Source organism: Dama dama, chromosome 2 (genome assembly GCF_033118175.1).
Source record: "Dama dama isolate Ldn47 chromosome 2, ASM3311817v1, whole genome shotgun sequence".
NCBI classification, from domain to species: Eukaryota; Metazoa; Chordata; class Mammalia; order Artiodactyla; family Cervidae; genus Dama; species Dama dama.
The window spans coordinates 9,803,227-9,822,056 of record NC_083682.1 but is presented as its reverse complement, the minus strand read 5'-3'; the positions used below and the strand labels follow the sequence as shown (position 1 = coordinate 9,822,056).

At 57.5% G+C, this 18,830-nt stretch overlaps 3 protein-coding genes and 1 non-coding gene across 6 annotated transcripts; 1 reads left to right on the top strand and 3 right to left on the bottom strand.

Moving 5' to 3' along the window:
• Window positions 1–137: 137 nt before the first annotated feature.
• Window positions 138–9,282, bottom strand: EML3 (EMAP like 3). 2 transcript variants are annotated; one of them, XM_061165802.1, is made up of 22 exons: window positions 9,095–9,282; window positions 8,076–8,247; window positions 7,737–7,997; window positions 7,538–7,648; window positions 6,468–6,535; window positions 6,177–6,300; window positions 5,778–5,948; window positions 5,515–5,584; window positions 5,326–5,436; window positions 4,991–5,086; window positions 4,488–4,643; window positions 4,183–4,324; window positions 3,615–3,766; window positions 3,409–3,534; window positions 3,194–3,325; window positions 2,676–2,743; window positions 2,035–2,123; window positions 1,866–1,963; window positions 1,661–1,748; window positions 1,067–1,165; window positions 657–787; window positions 138–575 (listed from the first exon to the last, which is right to left on the bottom strand). In XM_061165802.1, exons 1-22 carry the CDS (start codon window positions 9,114–9,116, stop codon window positions 372–374), a joined length of 2,691 nt encoding a protein of 896 aa, XP_061021785.1. In that variant the 5' UTR covers window positions 9,117–9,282; the 3' UTR covers window positions 138–371. The 2 variants fall into 2 exon arrangements, with proteins under 2 accessions (XP_061021785.1, XP_061021794.1); XM_061165811.1 differs by having other exon boundaries at window positions 7,737–7,994.
• A 257-nt stretch (window positions 9,283–9,539) lies between these two features.
• On the top strand, window positions 9,540–11,740 carry ROM1 (retinal outer segment membrane protein 1). The gene is made up of 3 exons (XM_061165856.1): window positions 9,540–10,554; window positions 10,888–11,134; window positions 11,238–11,740. Exons 1-3 carry the CDS (start codon window positions 9,965–9,967, stop codon window positions 11,451–11,453), a joined length of 1,053 nt encoding a protein of 350 aa, XP_061021839.1. The 5' UTR covers window positions 9,540–9,964; the 3' UTR covers window positions 11,454–11,740.
• A 57-nt stretch (window positions 11,741–11,797) lies between these two features.
• On the bottom strand, window positions 11,798–11,904 carry LOC133041021 (U6 spliceosomal RNA). Its single transcript, XR_009689100.1, has one exon. It is a non-coding gene; the product is annotated as a U6 spliceosomal RNA (small nuclear RNA).
• Window positions 11,905–12,074: 170 nt separating this feature from the next.
• Window positions 12,075–16,766, bottom strand: B3GAT3 (beta-1,3-glucuronyltransferase 3). 2 transcript variants are annotated; one of them, XM_061165874.1, is made up of 5 exons: window positions 16,624–16,766; window positions 15,314–15,488; window positions 13,590–13,950; window positions 13,133–13,193; window positions 12,075–12,550 (listed from the first exon to the last, which is right to left on the bottom strand). In XM_061165874.1, exons 1-5 carry the CDS (start codon window positions 16,703–16,705, stop codon window positions 12,261–12,263), a joined length of 969 nt encoding a protein of 322 aa, XP_061021857.1. In that variant the 5' UTR covers window positions 16,706–16,766; the 3' UTR covers window positions 12,075–12,260. The 2 variants fall into 2 exon arrangements, with proteins under 2 accessions (XP_061021857.1, XP_061021849.1); XM_061165866.1 differs by having other exon boundaries at window positions 12,309–12,550; window positions 13,133–13,423.
• Window positions 16,767–18,830: the final 2,064 nt, after the last annotated feature.

Sequence of the window (18,830 nt, the reverse complement as noted above, 5' to 3'; positions counted from 1 at the left end):
ATTTGCAAGTGGCTTTGCCTGTTATTTGCATAAACAGTCCCCCCTCCCTCACCTTTTCCGCATTCCCCTTTGCCTTCCTCCCCACCCTCATAAAGCCCCGAGGCGCCCAGCCGCGCCCCACAAAAGGACCGGGAGGCGACTTTGCTTTTGGTTTATTGCCCCTCAGCAGGCAGCGGGAGTCAGGGCCTAGGCTGGGACTGCCCGGCTCAGCCAGCGGGTCTATACAGTGTGTGCAGGGGTGCCGCTCGCCCCCTCCGGGGAAATGCGCTTTTGGGAATGTCTCGAAGTCGAGGACAGGGTCGCCCCGGTCCTGGGGGATTTGGGTGGGGCAGGGCCACACTGGAGGGCCGGTGGGTCCCGTCCGGCAGGGGTCAGACGTCAAGAGAGGAGGCAGGGGACAGGGAGGGAGTTCGAGAGGGCGTGGTGGGCACCGGCCCCGTGCCCCCAGCGCCCAACACTCGCCACTGGAAGATGCTGGCGTCCTTGCCGCCCAGCGAGATGAGGTGCGAATCGTCGTGCGTGAACCGGACGCTGGTCACGTGGCTGCCGTGACCACCGTACACAAGGCTCGGCGCCTGGGCCGGAGAGAAGTGGAGCTACAGCAGCCGCAGAACCCCGGCCGCCCGCCCGGCCCCGGAGGCCCCGGGAGGCCTCACCTTGGCGCGCGCGCACGGATACTGGAAGAGGTGCACTTTACAGAAGTCATCGGCAACGGCCACGACGCGCTCGTTGTGGGAGCGGCACAGGGAGTTGATGTCGGTTCCATCCGAGCCATCTGGCCACACGCCTATCACAGCAGCCGGCCTCAGCCCGACCTCCCCGCCCCCACCCGCGGTCCAGAGCTGCACCATTTCCCTCCCCAGCTCAGGCAGCCCGGCCACCCACCCACCACGTTCCAGGCAATCCTTCCCAGTCCCGAGGGCCGGCCGGGGGTGCCTCTTGGGTTGGATCTGCCAGTTTCTTGACGTCCACCCCCTACACATGTCCAGCATTCCGAGCCCCAGGCGGGCTGCACCTTGTGCCCCCACGCTCCCGCAAGGTTCCTCGGCACGGTGCCCCTGCTCACCGTAGACATGGAAGCCCAGCACGCAGGTGTAGGTGGCCCACTCCCGGTCTCGGCTCTCATAGCGATTCCTCAGCAGCTTACAGCCTCCAGCCACGTCCCCTGGGGAGAGGGAGCCCACCCAGCTCAGTTCTCACCCTGCCTTCCATGGGGAGGATGACATAGGAGACCAAATTGGAAAGACTGGCTTGAGGCCACCGCGTGTGATCTGGTCAGAGTGGTAGCTGTCAGCCCAGGGCAAAACCCAGCCCCTTGTGCTTCCCGAGTTCTCATCTGAAGTTCTCCTCTCTAGATAAGTCAACCCCTCCACACCTGTCCTGAGAAACTTTTCCAAAACAATCTTTTTCCTAGTACATTTTTCAACTCTCTTAAGGCCTGGTGGGAACAAGACATGGTGTTAAACTGTGTGTGTGGTTTTTCTGTCCAAATGACATTTCTCCTATGTGTATAAACTCATCTCCAACCCCTCTATCTGACTGTCCCTCTACTGGGAGCTCCCCCACAATTCCTTCATCCCCTCCCAAACAAAAGCCCACACACATAAATAAAACCCACCCCAATTCCCCTCTCCTCATGCCCTCCCCTACTGTTACTCACAGTAAAGGATCTCATAGTCCCCAGAATTGGACATGATGAAGTTCCCATCCTTGGACCAGTCAAGGTGAGTGATGAAGCTGGAGTGACCCTGGGAGCAAGGGTCAAGAGACTAAAAATGCAGCTACCATTTCCCACCCCCCACCATCAGAAGGGCATTAGTTTACCTGCTATGGCAATGCCCTACCCTCCACCCCAGCTTCCTCACCACACAGCGGCCAAAACGGCTGGACTTGGCACCATCACTGGAAACGCTATAGATGTAGATCATGTTGTCATGGGAACCGATGGCCAGGTACAACCCATCTACAAAGACAGTCACTCAGAGAGGGAAGGGCCAGGGATGAGTCTAGGTCCGGGGTGGAGGCAGCTCCCACCTGGGCTGTACCGAACCACTGAGAGTTGCTCATTGCCATCGGTGATGTCAGACACGATCTCTCTGGTCTCTGTGTCCAAAACCAGCCACCTGGAAGGGAAGGAGGTGGAAAACAGGTGTGAGGATACCTGTCCCGAGCAGGGTACAGGTTGGCAAGTCAGAGAGCCTCAGAGACACCAAAGGAAAGGCTATGATACAGGCAGAGAGGTTGCCATTGCATTCATATGCTGGGAAGTGGAAAGGGGCTAAGTGCAGATTAGCCCCACAGATAAGCTGAGGGGCTCCTGATACCTTTCGAAAAGGAGTCCAAGGGCCCAAAGACAGGGCTCTGTGGATTCTGTAAGCTTGTCACTTCCCTGTGTTAGTTTCCCCTATGCTCCGCCCATCCCCGCTGCTCCTCTATCCAGAGCTGCCACCTCCTCCACTCCCAGAGGAGGGGGAGTGGATGGGGGAGGGTGTGATGACAGCTGCCACAGGAGAGCAACGGAGACCCAGGCTGCAGGCAAAAGCACTGAGGAGTGGGAGGGTGCAGTTGGGGCTCCTGAACAGGCAGCGATCACAGTCCTCCACTGCCCCCCCATTACCAGAAACCCTTCCCATACCTCCTGCTTTCCCCTCCCAGGAGTTCTGGCTCCCTCTCACCTCCCTGTGTTCAGTCCTACGGCCACAACTGCCCCACTGGGGTGGAAGTCAGCACAGAGACCAGTCTCCTGGGAGAGGAGAGAAGGTGAATTCAAGAAGATGCCATTCAAGTGAGGGAACTAAGATGGATACCTTGTCATCTTGATAAAACGGCAAAGCCTCCCCCCTTCCAAGGAGAAGAGGGACAGGAGACCTGGGATGGCAGGCAGGGTGCCTCTGGAGCCTAAACAGAGGTGCTACTCAAAACGCTTAGTCACCAGAACTGATACCCCCAGCTGTACCGGAGATTAACATTAGTTGCCGGCTCAAGAGGTCTAGGGGTTGGGGGGCAGACAGTATTCGGGGACACTGGCACCATCAGTACAGAAGAATAAATATTTTAGCAGCCAGTACAGTCACACCAGTGCAAGGTGGCTGCCTTTGGGAGCAAAAGGGAAGCGGATGTTGGAGAAGGAGTGGGGGCCACAGAAGTCACGGTGGGTGTGACAGCGAGGATCCAGGGACATAGAGCTCTCCACCTTGAGGTCGATGCTCCAGGCCAGTGCATGGCCCTCCCCGTCCCAGAGGCAGAGCTGCCGGTCATGGCCACAGGTGAGGAAACGGTTCTGGAAAGGATGTGTGCAGAGCCCCCAGAGCTCATCTGTGTGACCCTGCAGCGGAGATCAGGTTGTCATCTCTGCCCCTCCCCTACAGCTCTTCCCTCCCTGCTCCCCGAAACCCTTGACCCCCCAACCTGGATTACAGGGGAGAAGCCCTGGGCCAGATCTCCCCGCAGCAACGCATTCTTCGTGGTGCCCACCAGCAGCTCAGAGCCAGGCCCCTCTGCAATGGCCCGCACAGCCCCAAAGTGTTCAGGAATCTGCAGGGGGGTGCAAAACGTCAGGTGCCCCCGCCCATTCCTCATCCCCCTCCTTCCCTTGACCCCAGGCCAGCCGTCACCTCCGCCTCCTGAAGGGCCACCAACCCGGGCCCCCACTGGACCAGCCGGCGGTCCCGCCCACCACCACTCAGCACAGTCCCGTCTCGCCGGAGACACAGGGCGAAGATGGAACCTTCATGAGCGTGGGCCTGGGCCACAATCCCATAGGTCTCTGTTGGCAAAGTCCGGGTGGTCATGCTTATAGGGTGCAGGGAAGGATGGAACAAGAGCAGCCTAGGCGGTCACAATAGAGTAATAACTCCCAGTTGCTAAGTGCCCACTGAATGCTGTCTCTGATCCTTGGCTCTTCTCCCCAATTTACAGACTGAACAACCAAGGTTCAAAGAAGTGAGGTAACTTCCTAAAGGCCAGAACTAGAGGTGAACCCAGGACCTTGTAGACTCCAAAGCTCCAGCCCCCTCCCTTTGCCATGCTACCCACTACCCTTCTATTCTGGCTGCCTAGACAGCCCCACCCTCTGACAGAGCCCATCAACTCCCCAGGTAAAAGGATGGGAAATCCTCTCCTCTGTCTTCACAGACCCTCTGGGGAGCTAGCCTTCCAGGATGCCACCCCACCTCACAGTACCTTTGGCCCCGCCCCTGCCTGGGGTCCTGGAATCCGAGAGGCTCCGCCCCCAGGTGAGGATGTTCCCCTCTGAGTCCCCAGTGAGAATGTCTCCATCCGGGAGGAACACGAAGCAGGGGATAAACTTGGGCTTCTTGTATTTCTAGGGGCGAGGCGAGCAGAGAGCAGAGGTCAAAGGGTAGGGCAAAGACTACAAGTCACAGGACCACTGCGAGTTGGGTAGCATTAGGGTCTACAGTACACAGCCCAATGCTTTCATCTGCACTCTGCCTTCCCCCCCCATCCCACCCCCATCCACGCCTCACCCCAAAGACACCCTGTTTCCTGGTGAGGGTCCCGTTCCCAGGAATCCCTGTTCCACCATTCCAGTTCCAGAAGTGGACGTGGGATTTCCCACTGGTGACGATGCTGCTGCTGTCACGAGGGTTGAAGCCAACGGCGAGGACTGAGTCATTTGTACTCTGAAGGGAAGATACTAGATTCAGCCACCCCCAGCCCTGTACACCTTCATTCTACCAGACTTCTTCAACTGGCCTCCTGATGACTGGTCCGCTGAGGTCCAGAACCCTCAGGACAACCCTTCCTCCAAGGCCCTGGTCCCCTAAGAATGCCACTCTCAGTCACTCGCTAATGCCTAACACGTCCTTCATGAGGTCAGAACCTCTGTGGTCCCCACTTCACAGCCTCAGAGAGGCTAGGAGGCTTGCTCCAGGGGACCTGGCCAGAAGGGAGGTTCATGTTTGGGAAATTTGCAGCTCTCTGCACCCTACCCCGCCCAGCACCCTGCCAGGCCCCCTGGACACCTCACCTTGATCTCAGCCAGCTTCGTGCCCCGGCTGCAGTCCCACACTGACAGCATGTGCTCGTTGGAATCATCCACCACACAGAGGAAAGCGCCCTGATCCTGAGGACAGAGGACACACGGGAGGGGCTGAGTGAGGCCTGGCAGTCATGGGGTTCATGGTCTAAAGGAGGTGAGGGGCGCCATGACAGGCTGAGAGAGCAGAAGGCGCCACGTGTCTCTTAGGAGAACCAGCTGGGCAGGGCTCAGGAAGGCCAGGACTCTGAGGCTTCCTGGTGAACTACAAGAAGGGGGTTCCCAGACAAGGAAACGGGGGCCTCGACGCGCCAGGGCCAGCTCACCGCAACTGAAAAGGCCAGGGCCCCCACACCCCGCTCGAAGGCCCCCAGTCCGATCTCCTGCAGCTTCAGCAGCGTCTCGGAGTCCCAGACGTGAACCACAGGCTGCAGGGGCTGGTGGAGGAGGAGGAGTCAGGGGCGTGAAGGAGGGCCGGGCCAGGATCTCACCCTGATGTTGGACCGTTGCCTTACCTTTCCATCTTTATCCACGCCGGCTGTCTGTCCTGAGGCTACACGCACACCATCAGGGTGAACAGCCAGGCTAAGTGGGGGAGGAGACACTCTAGGGAAGGGGGTCGGTCTCTCAAGACCACCCAGGACACCGTCCCTGGGTCTGCAGAGCAGCAAGCCCACTCTCCTCTCCTGCTTCTCCACATCCACCCAAGACCCTCTTTCTGCCAAGCCTGCCCTCCCCACGCCTAGAGCTGCCCACTCCCCAGCCCTGGGACCCTCACCATCGAACGCAGTCCGTGTGCCCCCGGTAATGTCTCTGGCCGCCACCTCCAGGGCCCCCGGGACCTCCCCCGGGCCGGTACAGCACCACCACACAGGCGATAAAGTAGACCACCTCCCCAGAGCGCAGCACAAACAGATTAGAGCGCGAGTCACGACCCCGGTACCCATACCTGGAGTGGGGATCACAGTCAAGGAAAGGGTTGGATCAAGGGCACAGTGAGGAAAAGAGGAGAAAGAACAAGCTCCAACCAGCAGCGCCACTGGCAGAAGGTAGAAGGGGAGGATTCAGAGGTTCCCCTCTCCTTGCAGACCCAGGAGGAAACCCTAAAAAAGCAGGGGGTGGGGAGGTTTCATGATGGGAAGGGTGGTTGCCAGGGGGGGTGCAGGGGGAAGGATACACCCAGTCAAGGCTGAGGGTCTCTGGGGGTGGGCCACTGGGCAGCTCCTCCAGGCTGCGGATGCCAGACGGGATGTACATGGTAATGGGGCGGCCTCGGAGGAACATCTTCACTGAGATGCCTTCTACAGAGAAAAGGAGCAGGTGTCAACCACCGTCCTGCAGCTTCCCTGCTAGGAAAGTCAGGGCAGAGCTCCAACCAACATACCTCACAGCTCCCGCCCCCAAACAGCTCCTGGGGCTGTAGCCCCAACCCCATCATCCAAGTTCTTCCAGATCTACCTGGACATACCTAAATTGTAATTGCTCCTCCGAGAGCCAGGACCCCCCGGGCTGGAGAGGGGGTCTTTTCCCCCACGGCTGTTGGGCAGAGAGAAAAACACAGGGACTGCAGTCAGGTCCCAAGACAGAACTGAGGAGGGGCAGGACACAAGAAAGGAGATTACCCTAGAGATCACAGTCACCTCTGCACACTTTAAGTTTGTATCGTGAGCAGCGAGGGCTCTGGAGTAGATGGGCTCCGTGTAAGGTGTGAGAAGACTAAAGGGGCCAAGCACAGCTGTAAGAGGCAGTGTGGGGTGACACTTTCCTCCAGACCCCCAGGCCTTTGCCTATCAACCTTTTCATTTCTCCATCTGTAAAATGGGCCCATAGTGACTCCAGAAGGTACCTCAGCCCTGCCTCTTGAGGATCTGAGAAGTCAGCAGGAAAGTCCTTATCTCTCAAGGGGAAAGTGAAAGGTGAATTCCAGAGATCGCTGTCATTAGAGGATAATAAGATGACAATCTCTCTTCCGAGAATAAAGCAGAGGCCAAGGATGAGAATGAACAGTCAGGTGTCCTGAAGCCTGTATGTACACACTCTGAGACAATCCACTGGGCTTTCCCCCTTGCTCTCTAAAGCAAGGCAGGCTGGGGTGGGGGAAGAGAGTTGAACTCTGAGGAGTTACCCATGGAAACCATGAATACTTTTGGAAAACCCTCTTGGGAACTTGAAAGGGATGCTGGGATACGGTGGGGAGGGACGGGGCAACGGGAGTCAGGAAGAGTTGCGTTGAAATCCTGGCTCTAGCTGTGTGACCCCAGGCAAACCACTTACCCTCTCTAAGCCTGCTTCCTCACCTGGCCAATGAACAGCATGAGACCACCTACCCCCCAAGGATGTCGTGGGGACTGAATGAGGTGGAGGAGGTCGAGGGGTTGGCACCGTGCCGGGCACACAGTAGGCGCCCCAGGAGCGCTTGTTCCTTTCCTCCTGTTGGGCAATGAGGCCCCCCCACCCCACCCAGGGAAGCCAGGTGAGGGATGTGGAAAGTCAAGAACCTGAGCCTGGGGTGGGGAGGGCAGGGGGAGCCTCGCCCACCTCTCTGTGCTCCCTGACCGCAATAACAGGTTGGCCGAGGAAGCTGCCTTCCGGGAGAGTTTCTGGCGAGGCCGTTCTGAGGGGGATGAGGAGGAAGAATTTCTCCGGGCCCTGGGCAGAGCACAGTGAGCAGGTGAACGTCATTCCCTGGGCTCCAGTATCTGCCCTCCCCTCCCAGCCTCAGCCACAGGACACTTACGTGTCAGTGCGCTGCGGGGGCTGAGCCAGCCTGAGGATCCCCGGGGGGCCAGGGGAGCCCGTGCCACTGCTGCTGCTGCCCCCTCCTTCAGACTGGGTCCCACTAGGTTCTTCACTGCCCCCCGGAGGAGCTGGGGGTCCGTTGCTCAGCCCTGGGGGGCCAGGCGATGGTTCCACCTCCACCTCTGCTTCCGTCTGGGTGCCTCGGCTCACCAAGGAGGGGCTGCATGTGGGTGGCAGTCCTGGGGGGGCTGCGGGGCTGCTGGGGAGACAGTTCATCAACCTGATGGCCCTAGAGGCCCCATCGAGGAGGAGGAGGAGGGTGTGACCACGTGCATACCTGTCCCTCGGAGGGCCCAGGGTGCCAGGGTCCTGCAAGGAGGTGGGGGGCGCCTGCAGCCTCAGCAGGCGAAGAGCTTCTGCCAAGGCTGCCTTCACCAGCTCCATCTCCTTCTCCTGCACCTGAAGCCGCCGGCTCAAGGACTGCAGGGCCTCCTGAGCCGGGCCCTCACCTGGGAAAGGGGCAAGAAGCTGTCAGCATGCCACCCCCCCACCACCCCACACACACACCTGGGGAAAGGCTTGAGGGAATTCTCTCCCCCCCTAACTTTGCATCTGTCCAATAGGACGCCCCCCGCTCCAAGCAACTCCAGGCTTGGACGCGCTCCCAGAGGGGAGGAGACGATGGGAAAAGGATCAAGGGCCTCCTTCTGGCAGGGCAGGCGAGGAACCTGGCAGAGCTCCCTTCCTGCTGCCTGTCCCAGCCTCCGCAAAGACAGGGAGTACCATGGAGTACCAGGGGGGAAATATGGAGTTCTGCCGAGGAACGTGGGAACCACAGACGGAGGCGCAGTGCTGGATGAGGGACGACAGGGCCCAGCCCAGAGTAACCGCAGGACTCCAGGGAAGGCAGCGAAACTGCGAGGGAGCACCAGGAGAGAAGCGGGGGACTCAGAGGACAGTCATCCTGAGCACTCAGAAGAGAAGAGATCCGGAGTGACAGGAGAGGGTTAGCAGCGGAGAGCAGAGGTCCCAGCGCAGGTTCCAGGGTAACAGAGGAGGTCAGGAGCAAAAAGACCCAACAAAGCAGGAAAAGAAGCCCAGACTAACACAGGAGGTTCGGAAACTTTGCAGGGACCCAGAGTAACACGGGAGGCAGGATGGCGTTGGCGAAGTCCGAAATGACAGTTGAAGGACCCAAGTAACTAGGGGGAGCGGCCTGAGGAACAGTGGAGGATGCTGGAGCCCCCGCGGCCAAGAAGCACGCGGGGACGCCCGGGACAGCCGTCGGGCAATGGCAGCGCCAGAGCGGCCGGCGCTCCGGGAAGGGGCACGCCGCCCGCCCCGCCCCGTACTCACCGGGCCCCCCGGCCCCGTCCATCCGGCCCCCGGCTTGCTCCGAGCGGCGGCGGCGGAGGAGGAGGCGTCTAAGCCGCGGGGGCCATGGCCAGGGAGAGGGGAAGGGGAAGCACCCCGGGGCGCGCGCGCGAGGGAGCCGAGCCACCCCCCCGGGGGCGCTGTCGGGCGCGGGCAAAGGGCCTGGAGGGGGCGCTGTGGGGAGGGGGCCGCAGGCTCTGGGGCTCTCCGGGGCCTCGGACTCTCCCGGGGCCGCTCTCGGCTCCCGGGGGTGGGGTGGCGGGGCCGTCCCGGGCCCCAGCGCCGCAGCACAAACAGGCCCCGGACGCGGAGCCGCCAGGAAGCGCGGGAGGGGGGGCGGGACGAGGGGGGGGCCGGGCCGCCTGGTAACCCCTCCCTGTCCGGGCCTCGCGGCTCGTTACGGGGGCGGGGCCAACCCTCTGACCTCCCCCCCAACCCCGGGTCCCCTCCGGCCACCACCCTCCAGGCCCTTCCGGGATCCTGGCCCTCGGACTCCCTGGGGACCCGGGAAGGAGTGCGGGGCCCGAGGTCTCCGCCCCCAGCCCCTAGCCTCTGGGGGGCTGAACCGACCAGCCCCTCCCCACTTCCGCGAGGGGGCAGAGGCGGGGTCACGAAATCGGCCCTTTGCCCGGGGGCGGGGCTTTCCCTCAGGGGCAAAGCCGAGGCATCCCGAACTGGGACTGGCTGGGAACCCGGGGCGGCGGGTTATTAAGGCTGTGGCGGGAGGATGCCCAGGGTATTGGGGTCAGGGTGGCATTAGCCCAGCTCAAGCCGGGCAGGGCTGACGCAGCATCCTGCCACGGCCAACCCCAGCCCCTGACAGCTCTGCTGTCCCTCGGGCAGAGATGGGAGATGGCGCCGGTGCTGCCCCTGCTCCTGCCCCTCCAGCCCCGCATCCGTCTGGCGCAGGGGCTCTGGCTCCTCTCCTGGCTGCTCGTGCTGGTCGGTGGCCTCACCCTCCTCTGTAGCGGGCACCTCCTGGTCCAGCTGTGGCACCTTGGTACCTTCTTGGCTCCCTCCTGCCCATTCTCTGCCCTGCCCCAGGTTGCCTTGGCGGCCAGTGCAGTGGCTCTGGGCACAGGACTGGTGGGCTCAGGAGCTAGCCGGGCCAGTCTGGATGCAGAACAATACCCTCCCTGGCGAGGGGTCCTGGGCCCGCTGCTGGTGGCTGGCACAGCGGGGGGCGGGGGGCTCCTGGTCCTTGCCCTGGGACTAGCCCTGGCTTTACCTGGGACACTGGACACAGGGCTGGAGGAGGGCCTGGGGTCTGCCTTGGCTCACTACAAGGACACAGAGGTCCCCGGACGCTGTCAAGCCAAACGGCTGTTGGATGAGCTGCAGCTGAGGCACCACTGCTGCGGCCGTCATGGTTACAAGGATTGGTTTGGAATCCAGTGGGTCAGCAACCGTTACCTGGATCCCAATGACCACGACGTGGTTGAGTGAGTGATTTGCTTCTCCCGTCCTTCTCCTCCTCCTCTTCTCTTTCCTTGAAACCCCACCTCACCCAGATAGGCAATAATTCATCTAGCGATTGAGGGAAAGGGGCCAGGGCATGGTACCAAACTGCTCTGGGCCCGTGTTTGTAAACTGGAGATGATAAAACTACCATCTCACAGAGTTGTTGTAAAGATAAGTGAATTACGCCTGCCTGGCATAGTAAAGCAGTCAGTAGTGTTTCCCTTGTTTTTCCCTTCTCAACTTCTGTGCCCTGCAGCTTCTCCCTCAGGCCTCCATCTCCAGATATCCTAACACCCCTGCCCCTCCCTTTGCAGCCGGATCCAGAGCAATGTGGAAGGCCTGTATCTGATTGATGGGGTCCCTTTCTCCTGCTGTAATCCCCACTCACCCAGACCTTGCCTGCAAAGCCAGCTCTCAGACCCCCACGCCCACCCCCTCTTTGATCCCCGACAGCCCAACCTCAACCTCTGGTCCCAAGGATGCCACGAGGTGTTGCTGGGGCACTTGCAGGGGCTGGCAAGCACACTGGGCAACATGCTGGCTGTTACCTTCCTGCTGCAGGTGAGTCAGCAGAGAGTCTGAGGCCTCCTCACCGCCTCCAACCCAGGGACCCCTGGAACTGCTGACCCTTGTTGACCTCTTGCCTCTTGCTTCCCCCCCACAGACTCTGGTACTTCTGGGCCTGCGGTACCTGCAGACGGCACTGGAGGGGCTCGGAGGAGTCATTGATGGGGAGGGAGAGGCCCAGGGCTACCTCTTTCCTGCTGGGCTGAAAGACATGCTGAAAACAGCTTGGCTGCAGGGAGTAGGGCCCCACAGGCCAGCACCTGGGGAGGGCCCCCCAGAAGAACCTCCTAAGGAGGGTCTACCTGAAGCCTAGAGCTTAAGGTGGGGATGGGGTGGGGGGAAGGGGAGGGATGGACAAGACTGGAAAGCTCACAACTCCTTATAGACTCCCCGTGAGGGAGGGGGGAATCTGGGATTAGAGGGTTAAGGACAGTCAGTGAGCTGGACTGGGGTAGGAGAGAAAACCAGGTGTCCTAGGGCCTAGTCCATGGCCAGAACCACCAGGGGACAGAAGACAAAACCAAGGTAGTGGAAATGACATGGGAAGGCCTGGAGGCTATTTCTGGTGCACAGACTCAATAAAGCTTTTGTTTTTTGTTCTTTTTTTCCCATTTATTTTTATTAGTTGGAGGCTAATTACAATATTGTAGTGGTTTTAAAAATATGGAACGCTTCACGAATTTGTGTGTCATCCTTGCGCAGGGGCCATGCTAATCTTCTCTGTATCGTTCCAATTTTAGTATATGTGCTGCCGAGGTGAGCACTCAATAAAGCTTTTGGACTGAAGCTCCTAATCTTTCTCTTCAAGAGGGTGGGGGGCCCTGAAAGAACTGATTTCCATCTGATGGAGAAGTCAGGACCCAAGGGTTTTGACCCTAGTAAGAATTAAATGCAAGAACCTGACGTGGGAAGTGAAGGAACACAGAGGCCCTGCCAGGTTGAGAGTGTTTATTCTGGAGGTAGGAGGAGAGGGTCAGCATGCTCAGGTGGGGAGGGTCCAGCCCAGCTCCTCCAGCACCCCCAGCGCATGCCCAGCCCCAATAAGTTACCCAGTGACTCAGCTGCCCTCCCTCCTGAGTCTGTCTGTTTTCTGCTCCGCCCCAGACAGGGCCAGTCTGGTTCAACAGGAGGGCTGTTTGTCCCTAGCCTGGGAGCAGTGCCGCATGGCAGGCCAGGGGAGGGGCTGAAGGGGCGGAGGGGCCGCTCCTGGCTCTGAGGGGTCAGGACTTGGAAAACCACATCCTGGGCGGGCCAGGGACCTAGTCCCACAGCTCTGTGCCTGGTGAGCTGGTGGGCAGGGTAGGGCCGCCATCACACCTCGACAGCCAGGTCTGAGCCGCGGCCCTGCCGCTGCAGCTGCTCCTCCTGCTTCATCTTGGGCTTCTCCGTCCGCGTGTGCCACACCAGAACCTGTCCAGGGAGGTTTCAGTTAGAGCCGGGCTCAGCCTCAGCCAAGCCTCTGGGGCACTCAGGATAGAACGGATCCCCCCACCTCCTAGACACACACCATGCTGGCTGCCAAGTATGAAGGGCAGGGGGAGGGGGAGGCTTTAGTGCTTCTCAAAGTGTTAGTTGCTCAGTCATTTCCAACTCTGCGACCCCATGGACTGTAGCCTGCCAAGCTCCTCTTTCCATGGAATTCTCTAGGCTGGAATACTGGAGCGGGTTGCCATTCCCTTCTCCAAGAGATCTTCCTGACCCAGGGATCGAACCCAGGTCTCCTGCATTGCAGGTAGATTCTTTACCATCTGAGCCACAAGGGAAGCCAGTGCCTCTGAAATGGGGCTTAATCCCTTACCCACTCTCTGTCTCAGGGGTGCCAGGAGTCTACTTTCCTTCTCTGACTTCCCTTTCAGTAGAGTAAGCAAGCTCTGCAGGGTCTCTCCTTGTTCAAACACCCATCCTCGATCCTGCTCGGCAGGGCCTCATTCCTCTCTCCCATCTCCTGTCCATCCCAGAACCAGGTTTCTATGCCCACCTCCATCCCCTTACCCGAGAGCAGTTGGCAGCCCGCGGCTCCAGGTCCTTGGGATCTACAAGGTGGCTCAGGAGACTGCTCTCCAGATGGCCCCGAGGAGCGGTAGCATCAAACCGGGCATTGGGTTTAGCCAATAGCAAAGACAGGGCAACAGCAAATCCCGCCATATCCACTGGGAAGGGCCTGTTGGGCTCCCAGGCCGTGTGGAAACCAACAACCCGGCCATCCTGTACGCGAGGGCCCTCGAATCGAAGGCCGCCCACTAGCCCCACAGGCCACACTGAGACACCACGGGTCCAGCGCATCTAGCAGAAGTCGGGAAAGAAGAGACAGGAAGTGGCCCAGAGGAAGGGGAGTAGCAGCAAGGACCACTTGAGGCACTCTGCCCCACCACTCGCCACTCCCCACCCAGGGAAAATGATGACTTGGGTCCCACCGGGCCTGCTTCCCCCGCCCCGTGCCAGCGCTCACCTCCTCAAAGAGTTCCCGGCTGTAGGTGTTGTCATCGTCAGCAAAGTACACGACTCCCCGGGTACCTGGTGGGGGTGGGTCCTTCTCTCCCCCAACAGCACCCGCTCCGCTCCGGAGCCAGTCCAGGGCCCTGTTCCGTTGCTCTACACCTCGGGGCCGAACCCAGCCTGGCTCGCCCTCCCGGAGCCGCTGGGCCTTGGGGGTGAGGACTGCCAGGTGTGTGAAGAGGAGGCCAGAAGCAGCCAGCAGCCCAGAGACCAATGGGGTGGGGCCCTCAGCATCCTCCACCAGCAGCCAGTGCAGCCGGGGCACCAGGCTCAGGGTCTGGGACAGCCGCACCAGCTCCGCCTTCTGCACCAACCTGCAGGGGGAAAGATGCAGGAGGGAAGGGGTGGCCACCATTTGCCCACTCCAGCAAGTACGTATGTCTTCTTCTGAGCCACTCTTAGCACCCTCACAACATTTCCCTGACCAGCTCCCAAACTCTGTTGTTTTTTTTTTGGCTGAGTAGCTCAGCATGTGAGATCTTGGGTCCCTAATCAGGGATAGTACCTGTACCCCCTGAAGTGGAAGCACAGAGGCCTAATCACTGGACCACCAGGTAATTCCCTCACCTGCCCTGTAATTTTTTAAATTTTTATCTTTTTGGTTATGCTGCATGGCATGTGGGACCTTAGTTCCCTAACCAGGGATTGAACCTGTGCCCCTTGCATTGGCAGCATAGTCTTAACCACTGGACTACCAGAGAAGTCCAAGTCTCCTTTTGATTTCTGGTTCTATAGACAATACAGAACCAGAGTCTGTGGTGGGGGAGTCTTCTAGACACTGTCTCCTGATGTCTGTCGTTGCTGGGCAGAGGGCAGTGCCTTCTTAGACCAAAATGATTGAACCAAGGTCATCCCCGAGTCTCTTGTAAGTTTCTTTGCCCTTCAAATGGGCCTGCTGGCCCCAGGGTTGACAGTGTGTGCGTGGAGAGTGGAGGGTCTTAAGATGCCTAGCCTAGGTGGGCCTGCCATCTGATTCCAGGCAGATGTCAGCAAGCCCTTTTGGCTCCTTTCAAATCCACATTCCCAAAAAAAAAAAAAAAAAACACATTCCCCAGTTGGTTTGTATCACTAATAAAGCTACATTTTATTTAAAAAAAAAAAAGGAACACACTTAGCACAGTGTGGGGCAGAAAGTAAACACACTAAATAACAGCTGGTGTAACTATTTCAAGACCACCATATGACTGTATGGCCAAGTCCTTCTCTACTTTATGTTAGTCAAGGGGTTCTCAAACTTCCTCACCAAAGGTTCCCTAAGGAGACAGAGTGAACTCACTTGGCAAATTCAGAATTTCTTTGAAACTTCATTGTTGTATCTTAAAATTTCTCAGGAATTTTTTACACTACTTCACGGCACATCCCTGTCTATATTCTTTATCTTTTGTCCACACCACATGGCATGCAGGATCCTAGAGCTCCTAACCAGGGATTGAACCCGCACTCCCCACTTGGGCAGCCCAGAGTCTCAACCACTAGACCACCAAGCAAGTCCTCCCATCTATTGTAATAGAAAAAAACAATTTCCCCAAGATCTCTGAGTAACGATGTGGTTCATTTAGCCTGACATTTGGTAATGCCTTAGCCTAAGGTCCAGTGCCTCCTCATCATCAACCAGAAACTCATCATCAACCCCAGCCTCTTGGTCCATGCAGATCCTGGGTGCATCAGAGCCCATACCTGGCATAGGTGGGGGTAACAACATAGATAGTAGGCAGAGCCTCGGGTTCAGGGGGCTGGGCAGGGGCAGGGGGTGGGCGACGGAGATCGGCTTGCAGCTGGGAGATCCTCAGATCCTTCTGCCGAAGCTGCTCCGCTGCTGCCCGCAGGGGAGGGAGGCAGTCACATGGCTGGCCTGGTCCCAGGAAACAGGGATGGGGGCAGAGAACCACAGGATGTTCAGCATCCCAAAGGGCCATTAACCTTCCCATTCAACTAACCAATGCAGGGCTCTCCTTACAACTGTTATAACAGCTTTTCTACACCCAGGGTGGTGAGGAACTCACTGCCTTAATTAGCAATGCCTCTCCAACTTTACAATTCCATCCATTACAATTCTCATGTGTCTATTAAAGTGATCACCTGCCTCCTTTCTACCTGCTGGGCCTAATTTTGCCTTCTGGAAGCATAACGAACAAGTTGATCTCCTAAAACAGGGGCAGTCTTTCAAATACCTGAGAATCATGCAGTGGCCCAGTCTCTAAATCCCTGCATAAGAGGCAGGGTTCAATCTGTTCCGTTGGCTGTGTGACCAAAGACTCATTAAATTCATTGATTCCATCACTGGATAAATATTTATTGAATGCTCCTCCTGGGAGGCACTGCCTTAGGTGCCCGGGCTGCAGCAGGAAACCAAACAGACATGGTCCCTGCCCTCATGGAGGTTTCAGTTTAGTGGAGGAGCTGGACACTAAGCAAAGAAACAAATTAATAAAATTATTAGAAACTGTGGTAAGGGCTATGGAGGAAACAAATAGGAGGGAGACTTAAAAGAGAACCCAGAGTAAGAAGAGTGACTTTTAGGTAAGGTGGTCAAGGAAGGCCTCTGTGCGGCGGTGACATGTAAGCGAGCTGAGACCTGAAGGATGAGAAAGAGGCAGCTGGGGAAGAACTGGGAGAAAAGCACTACAGGCAGAGACAGGTTAAGTGCTTGAGAGCAACGAGCGTGGGGTTTTCGAGAAACTGTCATGAAGCCAGTGTGGCTGGAGCAGAGCGAGCGAGAGGGATGGGAAATGGGGTTAGAGAGGCAGACGGCGGCGGGATCACGCGGGGCCTGGCAGTCTCTGGGAAGGAGTCTGATTTCATCCGAGGTGCGGCGGGCAGCCGCGGTGCGTTCTGGAGAAGGGAGTGCGCCTAGGGGCCGCAGAGGGGCTGTCGGAGGACCGAGCCGGATGAATAGGGTCTGCGCGGGGTTTCATCCCCAGGGCGGGATGCACAGCGGTGGGATGCCCTTCGGCCGACTAGCCGCACCCCCGCCCCGCCCCGCTCACCGAGCTGCACCAGTGCGTAGAGGAGGCCGGCGATCGACACCAGGAAGTAGGCGAGGAACACGTTCTTCAGCTTCAGCTTCATGGCCGCGCCGCCGCCGCCGCCGCCGCCGCCGGGGCAGGCGGGGTCCGGCGGGGACAAGGGGTTCCCGCCCCCCGCCCGCCCGCCAGCCTGCAAGCTCCGCCCCTGCAGCGGCCCCGCCCCGTGTCCCGCCCTCCTCACTCTCGCCTCGAGCGGCTCCCAGGAGCTAGCGCTAGCAGCGCCCGTCTGGACCCACTTCCGGTCAGTCTGCACACCCCCACCTTCCCTCTGGGTAATTTCCGGTCCCATTGCCTAGTTCTGGGAACCACGGGAGTGGGTGACGTCATATCCGGCGTGTCAAGCGCGCGTGGCCGGTGGTCAGGAGCCAGGTAAGGTACCGTGGGAGTGGCTTGAGACCCTCCGCCTTGATCTCCAGTCCCTGTGAGCATATTTTCTTTTTTTTTTTTTTAACATATTTTCTTACCTTCATTCACTCACCCATCCACCAGTCCCTGCACGCAGTAACAGTAGCTCAATAAATAATTGCTACACCAATGAGTGAAATCTACAGCCCTGCCAAGCCTAGACAGCATATTAAAAAGTAGAGACATTACTTTGCCGACAAAGGTCCATATAGTCAAAGCTACGGTTTCTCCAGGAGTCATGTATGGATGTAACTGGACTATATAACTGGACTATAATGAATGTTGAGCACGGAAGAATTGATGCTTTTGAATTGTGGTGTTGGAGAAGAGTTGAGAGTCCCTTGGATTGCAAGGAGATCAAACCAGTCAGTCCTAAAGGAAATCAGTCCTGAATTACTCATTGGAAGGACTGATGCTGAAGCTAAAACTCCAATACTTTGGCCACCTTATGTGAAGAACTGACTCTTTGGAAAAGACCCTGATGCTGGGGAAGATGGAAGGCAGGAGGAGAAAGGGAAGACAGAGGGTGAGATGGTTGGATGGCATCACTGACTTGATGGACATGAGTTTGAACAAGCTCCAGGAGTTGGTGATGGGCAGGGAAGCCTGGCATGCTGCAGTCCATGGGGTTGCAAAGATCAGACACGACTGAGCAACTGAACTGAACTGCCAAGCCTGTGCTCTGGTTGTCTCATATAATCCTCACTATAATCCTTTGATAATTTTAATACAATTTAGGATGTCTGTGTGTTAGTTGCTCACTATAGCCCTCCAGGCTCCTCTCTGGTGGAAGTAGGTAGCCATTCCCTTCTCCAGGGGATCTTCCAGGAATTGAACCTGGAGCTCCCACATTGCAAATTCTTTACCGTATGAACCAAGGAAGACCACAATTTAGAATACTATCACTCTAAAAATTGATGTTGCAGAATTTTGATCATTGCAAAAATGCAAAAACATAGTAATTAACTGGAAAATAGCAAAGGGCATTTCTGGCATTTCATTAATGATTAATCAACCTCTTGTAGATGTTCTAGTATGTCCACTTGGAATCAGGTCCCTTTCTGGGATGAAGAGTTTACATCGATAGTGTTTTCCCAGCACATCCAACAGTTTAAGAGCAAATTGCTCTTCAGCGTTGTCACAGTACCTGTCCACTTGTGTGAGATAGATTTTTGTCTCCATCTTACAGGTAAGTAACTAAGATTGCCCCAAATAATGTAATCCCCAGTGTGCGATTTTCAATGTGCCTTCTAGACACCTGATTCTAGGATCCTGTACTGTTTTTCCTCTGATCCACACTTCCTACACGTATGACGATAGGGATGGGGGTGGGATGCAATGTGCTATCTCCCAGGGAATTAACTGGAAATATTTCTTGAGCAGAGGAATTTCCTGAACACACCCCCTAACTCCTCACTGGCATAAACCATCCTAAGCAGTAATTTTCCCAAACCAACCAACCTAGTTTCTTGTTAAGATAACCTCTCTCTAAGACTGTGGTCAATCTGCAAAATGGAGGAAACCATCTCCTGTCACTGATACAAACGCAAATTTGTTTAATACTGCTAAAGAAAAGCAGTCTTGGGCTTCCCTGGTGGCTCAGTGGTAAAGAATCCGCCTACCAACACAGGAGACCCGGGTTCAATCCCTGGTCTGGGAAGATCCCATATGCTGGGGAGCACTTAAGCCCCTGTGCACTACAAGTATTGAGTCTGTGCTCTAGAGCCCGGTAACCGCAACTTTTGAGGCCATGAGCCACAACT